Source organism: Salvelinus namaycush, chromosome 2, assembly GCF_016432855.1.
Source record: "Salvelinus namaycush isolate Seneca chromosome 2, SaNama_1.0, whole genome shotgun sequence".
Classification (NCBI taxonomy): Eukaryota; Metazoa; Chordata; class Actinopteri; order Salmoniformes; family Salmonidae; genus Salvelinus; species Salvelinus namaycush.
Window position 1 is genome coordinate 28888565 of NC_052308.1, and position 6340 is coordinate 28894904.

At 39.7% G+C, this 6340-nt stretch overlaps 1 protein-coding gene across 1 annotated transcript; it reads right to left on the bottom strand.

The window, feature by feature from the left end:
• Positions 1–2964: 2964 nt before the first annotated feature.
• On the bottom strand, positions 2965–5069 carry LOC120025201 (cyclin-dependent kinase inhibitor 1-like). Its single transcript, XM_038969669.1, has 3 exons — positions 5036–5069; positions 3997–4439; positions 2965–3838 (listed from the first exon to the last, which is right to left on the bottom strand). The coding sequence occupies exons 1-3, from the start codon at positions 5038–5040 to the stop codon at positions 3783–3785; spliced, it is 504 nt and encodes a 167-aa protein (XP_038825597.1). The 5' UTR covers positions 5041–5069; the 3' UTR covers positions 2965–3782.
• Positions 5070–6340: the final 1271 nt, after the last annotated feature.

Consider the following 6340-nt stretch of genomic DNA (forward strand, 5'->3'; position numbering starts at 1 on the left):
ATGATGTAGTAGCAGTGGTGTAAAGTACTTAAGTAAAAATATACTTTAAAGCGCTACTTAAGGAGTTTTTTGGGGTATCTGTACTTACTTTACTATTCATATTTTTGACTACTTTTACTTTACTACATTCGTAAAGACAATTATGTACTTTTTACTCTATACACCCAAAAGTACTCGTTACATTTTGAATGCTTAGTAGGACAGTAAAATGGTCTAATTCACAGAACATCCCTGGTCATCCCTACTGCATCTGATCTGGCAGACTCACTAAACACATGCTTAATTTGTAAATTATATTTGAGTGTTGGAGTTTGCCCCTGGCTATCTGTAAATAAAAAAACTCGAATATGTGGTCATCTGCTTAATATAAGGAATTTCAAATTATTTATACTTTTACTTTGATATTTAAGTATAATTTAGCAATTACTTTTGTATCTGTATTTATTATGGATCTCCATTAGCTGCTGCCAAGGCATCAGCTACTCTTCCTTGGGTCCGGCAAAATTAAGGCAGTTTTACAATACATTCATAACCGATTTCACAACACACTAAGTGTGTGGTGTGTGCCCTCAGGCCCCTACTCCACTACCACATATCTACAGCACAAAATCTATGTTTACATGTGTATGGTGCATGTTATCATGCGTGTGTTATTATGCGAATTTAACGCTTCAATATAGCCTGAATACTTGTCATTTCACATTTTCTATGTATTACCTTTTACGTGTGGCATAAACACAACTAGTCACAATGTATATTTTTGTTCAGTATAATTCCAGCATCCAAACTGCGCAACAGCCATTCGATTAATGGAAAGAGACATCTGTTACAAAATACCGAAAGGTTTAATGACATTCTGGGATTGTCAAACCAGGCCTTCGATATGGAGTATGGAGGGATGTATTTTCTGTTCGTCAAGATTGACATACTCTACTTGATTGTGTTGTTGACAACTCAAACCATGATGATATACGCTCGAAGTTGTGAATCGGTATGCAGTTAGTTATGCATTGCTTATTGGTTGTGTGTGGTGCATTGGCACAGAAACCTGTTGGCGGAAAATTCGTTGAATATATTTAATTTAATTATAAATATAGCATACAAATGTTGAATATCTGATTTTCCACAACTGATCATTGTCTGCAGCCAGCTATGATAGTAGTCTAATGTGGCAGGCAGGGAAAGTAAACTCGTCCATTGAGGAAGGCGCACCCTCAATCTTCTGGCCCAGTAGCCCTGTGTGGCGTCGAATGTGCTACAAAACCATGCTGAAGTGGTAAAGTCGATATCCACGTTTATAAACAGGGTTGCTACAGCTTTCATTGATGGTGGTAATAATTATTTTTGTAGTTAATTTTACGAGGCGGGAGGGTGAGCAAATTATTTTACAGCAGGGGGGTGCTTTTTTTATGACACCTGGAGTTCGACCAGCTATCAATACAAAAATAGCAGTAGTTTATTCTTATGATCTCTCTAGAGGTAAATAAATAGTCTACAATTGATTAGTCTGTTTTTTTTCTAACTAGTGGAGGTGCATAAGCGGCACCCATGCACTTACCACAAGTTCCTTATTTTGCTAAGTTCGCCATATTGTATGCACATTGCTCTCCATTACTCTATTTTTGTATAATCATTTGCAAAATGCATTCGGAAAGTATTCAGACCCCTTGACTTTTTCCACATTTTGTTACATTACAGCCTTATGAAAGAGATTTGCGTCAATTCAAATCTGGTATCAGGACAAAATGTGATTCTGAGTCACCGAATATACTTTTAATACTACTTTTAACTAAACTCAAGCGATAAATGCAATTTTCGTATATACGGGTTGACTGTATCACCGCGCAGGGTAGAACAGGGAACTCTGGAATGTGCTCAAACAACAGTTTTTATACTATGACAGCTTTAGTTCCAACCCGTCCGTTGGCCTATCACAGTAGAGGCTGAGCCTGGTTTAAACTTTGCTCAGCCTATCGCTGGCACTCAGACTTGTCCCAGTCTCTTGGTGCTCGCATCTGGTCGTTAGGTAGATTAGATCCGTCTTGTGTCTCACCCCAGATTCTACCCTTATTTGCTATTGTCCAGTGTCCTACCCTCCCTGGTTGGCCTAGAGATATGCACCCCTCCCCTCTCCAGATTGACCACAGCTTTTGCATCAAGGCACTCTATGTTGCTCAATCTTTACACACATACACATCTGCATTGTTTATGTGTGTGTGTAACAAAACAATATTCATCTTCAAACAATATGGTAGCGGGCTATAGTGCATAAACATAAATCCTAACACTTATTATAAAATTATTTAATTGTTTTCCTCCCTCATTAATCTACACACAATACCCTATAATAACGAAGCAAAAACATGTTTTTTTTAAAGCAAATGTATTAAAATTTAAAAAACTGAAATATCACATTTAGATAAATATTCAGACTCTTTACTCAATAGCTTACAGTTTGAGGCAGATAAAAACTTCAAATAGAATAGAAAACAGAGGCTGTAGCTTAGTCAAAAATAGCTATGTTTCTGAGGACACAATTTCTCTCTATTTAGAATCAAATACCATACAGGCATTTGTACCTGCTGTTGGCTACATGAAAAAAACAATTGTGCAATACCGCAAGAAAACTTGAAATGTTTCACTGCTTAACAGTGTGATATTAACATCAAGATAAAGCTGATACTTATCAAAGGAAGCTTGAATGCCTGGCTTTGTGTTCAGATGGCCAGATGCTAAATAAACTTTGTAAAAAGTCTTGAAAAGCTTGAAAGAACATTGCGGAGGTCCCTATCAACAAATTCCCAAGAGTATTATAGCAAGAAGCCCTAGTTAAGTAGAAAGGGGGACATTGAGCGACAGGTAGCCTAGTGTTTAGAGCGTTGGACTAGTAACCGGAAGGTTGCAAGATCGAATCCCCGAACTGACAAGGTAAAAATCTGTCATTCTGCTCCTGAACAAGGCAGTTAACCCACTGTTCCAAAGCCGTCATTGAAAATAAGAATTTGTTCTTAACCGACTTGCCTAGTTAAATAAAGGTGAAAAAAATTAAATAGGTGCCATTTCTATATAGGAGTTTGCATAATTTTATGCACGGCGGTACCCTTCAAGTAGATTCCTATGAGTACATGTTGAGATACATATTTAAATTGTGAGACACAGCATAATGAAAAAAACATCAATCCATACATTTGAACATTTTAACTGGAAAGACTATTGTGTTGTTGTGGTCATTTTTTCAAGAGTCCTCTCAATGTGACACTATATTACAGTAGATTAAAACTCAGCACCGTAAACAGTATGGTTTCATTATTTCAAGATATGATCAAAACAAGACGATTTATGCGTAGACCGAGGCATGGTTTCGATTGGTCTATTTCAGTGCTGTGGAATGCAGAACCTTAACTGTCCAGACTTTGATTTTCAAGTCTTCCTTACACTAAACGGTCATAAAGGTTTAGAGGATGTTCTTTCATGACTCACAAATGGTCATGGATGCACCATTAGAATGTCCCTCCCTTACCACAGGGAGAACACAAGCCCCCTTACATTGAAATCATTAGTACATCGGTTAACCTACATGGATATAAAAATAAAACAGTATGCATCGGTAACGGATGCAATAAAATAGGTTGTTTCATTTTTCACTGCGTTTGTTTAGAGGATTGGTTATGTATTCCTCCAGGTAAGTGTACTGTATGTACTCAGAGTCTGTTCAGCGTGTCGGTTCCCGAGAGAAGTAGTGCTTGCTGTGGTTTTGTCCAGCTGTGACGGTGTCTCTGAAATCACCGGCCTGACTTAAGCGACGTACCCACCACTCTCTTCTTGGCTTGGTAGAAATCTGCAGACGCCAATAGATATTTTATTAGCATTGGACTCGGTGTTCAAAACTTAATTGAAGTAAACCAGCAGTTCAACCCTAACAACTTATAAACCCTCCCCCCAAAAAACATCCCCCACCCAAAAAACATCCCCCTACATCCACACCAATCCTCCTACCTGTGAGGTTGGTCTGTTTCCTCTTCAGTTTGTTCTCGTCTTGCGGTTTCTCCAGGTTCTTGAGGTTGGCTCCGTTCTTCTCAGGGGTGCAAGGGATGTTTTCCTTGCCACGGTGCCATGGCCCCGCCCTGACCATCCCTGTGGATGCTGCCGGCCCTCCGATCTTCTGTGCCTCCCCCTGACCCAACAGGCAGGGCAGGTAGAGGAGAGGCACCATGGTGCCCGGAACCTCCTCCCACTGGAAGTCTCGCCCAGCCAGAGGCTTATCTGACAGGAAGTCGAAGCCCCAGCGGCGACAGGCGTCCTCCAGGTCTCTGCGCAGGGTGTCCTGATACTCCTGCTGCAGCTGCTCATGGTCAACTGGGCCAAACAGGTTCTGCCTGGCAGGACTTTTCTCCGGAGAGCTCAGGATGCACTTACAACTGGCCATGGTTGTTCTGGTTCTAGATTGCAGGGGACATAGGGAGAGGATAGCATGGTTAATTGACTGGGCATACAGAGCACAGCAAGAGGATAGTGGTCTGAGCCGCTGTCCAGGAAACAGTAACGTCATCAGTAAGATCATGTGAAAAGAAGTCATATCAAATGTAGATACCGGATGTACTTTGAGTATGTCACATTACTGAGTCCCCTTCTTGAGTGGGTCTTCTACAGAATAGCAAAACTATCTAAAAGCACTGAAGTGGTAAAAAAAAATAATCATGCAATGTTCTACTGCAACCAATCAGATACTTCTCTGAACATAGGTAAAGATGATAGCAAGAATATATGTAAGACCAAGACTGTTTCTCGCAGATTTAAACCTCAACTACTAAACTAACATAATGAAATGATCTTAATCACCCTGTCCTATCACCCCCAAAAAATTGTAAATGGCATCCTATAATCTGATATTCCAATATAATTCAAAAACGAACTATCAAACCATAATCACTTAAACAATACTAAATGTAACAAGTTGTATAGCCTACCACAACCAATAAAGAACGTATCATTTATGTACAAGTAAACCTCTCTCAAAATCTTAATTGTACCTTACTTCATATGTGTAACGGAGGAACTGGACTGTGTATTGAGGACGCTGCAGTTGTATTTAACAGCCAGTCATCAGACAGTGATTCATAAAGCCTTCCTACTTTCCTGATCTAGTACATGTCTGGGCAAAGCTCTATGGACATGTAGAGACAAGTCCTGAACATCAACCCTTATGACTGTAGTACAATAACTACTAGGCACCAGTGTTCATCCATAATTTAAGCAAAACATATTTCATGTAATTACATAACTAGTCTGAATGTACCACTACTATCAACTGACACGATTATCATGTTTCATAAATTAGGTGGTTTCACAATTTTCTATCTATTTCCCTGTCAGACAGTGGTTAAATAGGGGTTTAGGTGTGTTGAGTGTCAAATCCCAGCCCTCATATTCTTGCTCTATGACCACTCTCATGGTAAAGAACCTTCCCTTGCAATAACAAAGTTTACCCTGGGGGAAGCAGAGGCTTCTATCATTCCCTTAGGAGATAATTATGCAAGCTGTATTTATGTAACTGTAAGCTAAATGTAGCAATTTTTGACAAGGAACCCCTTTCTTTACCATTCATTGCCATGCAAGAAAAATCTGTTCTATGATCATTTTTAATCTAGAAGAAAAAGAAACGCACACCTATTTAGGCGAGGTGCTGGCTAGCGGAGTAGAACACTTGAAAATAAAGGAAAGCCGCACACTCTAGGAGCTCAGATGCAACAATTTAATCTCCAACGTTTCGACAGCAAAGCTGTCTTCATCAGGCTATGATAATTTTTACACTTATAGAGTTGCAAATGTTTTATTTCCTTGAAGTGCATGAGAAGTAGGAAGTGGGGGAAGATGGGATCCCGTTTACTAAATTGTAGGAGATATCTGGGATGGGGTCCTTTGAGACATGCAGGGCGAAATTTGCCAGAACAAACTGGAAGTAGATCTGGTGCAGTCAGTCAAGTTATTTACACAAAATTCCACTCAAAGCATCCTCATGAGTTGGACTTTTCTGTTCTCATTTTGTTTTTAAAAATCCTGGGAGAGAAAAAATCATATCCCAAGGGGCTCAAAACTGCTGTGAATTGATCTACTCTAGCCTACTTCTTTCTCTGTGTCTCTCTTTCCCTGTCTGTCTGCTGAGAGAGATCACCTGACAGGGTGGGCAGTCACACATAGGCAAGGCTGCAGAACAGACTGGCCTGAAGTCATTACATGAGACATGTCTGAGAATTTGAAGGCATGCCCCATGACTAAGACATCAGTGTAGTTGGAAGTTACATTACAAATCATATAAGGCCTCAGTTTGATTTTACATAAC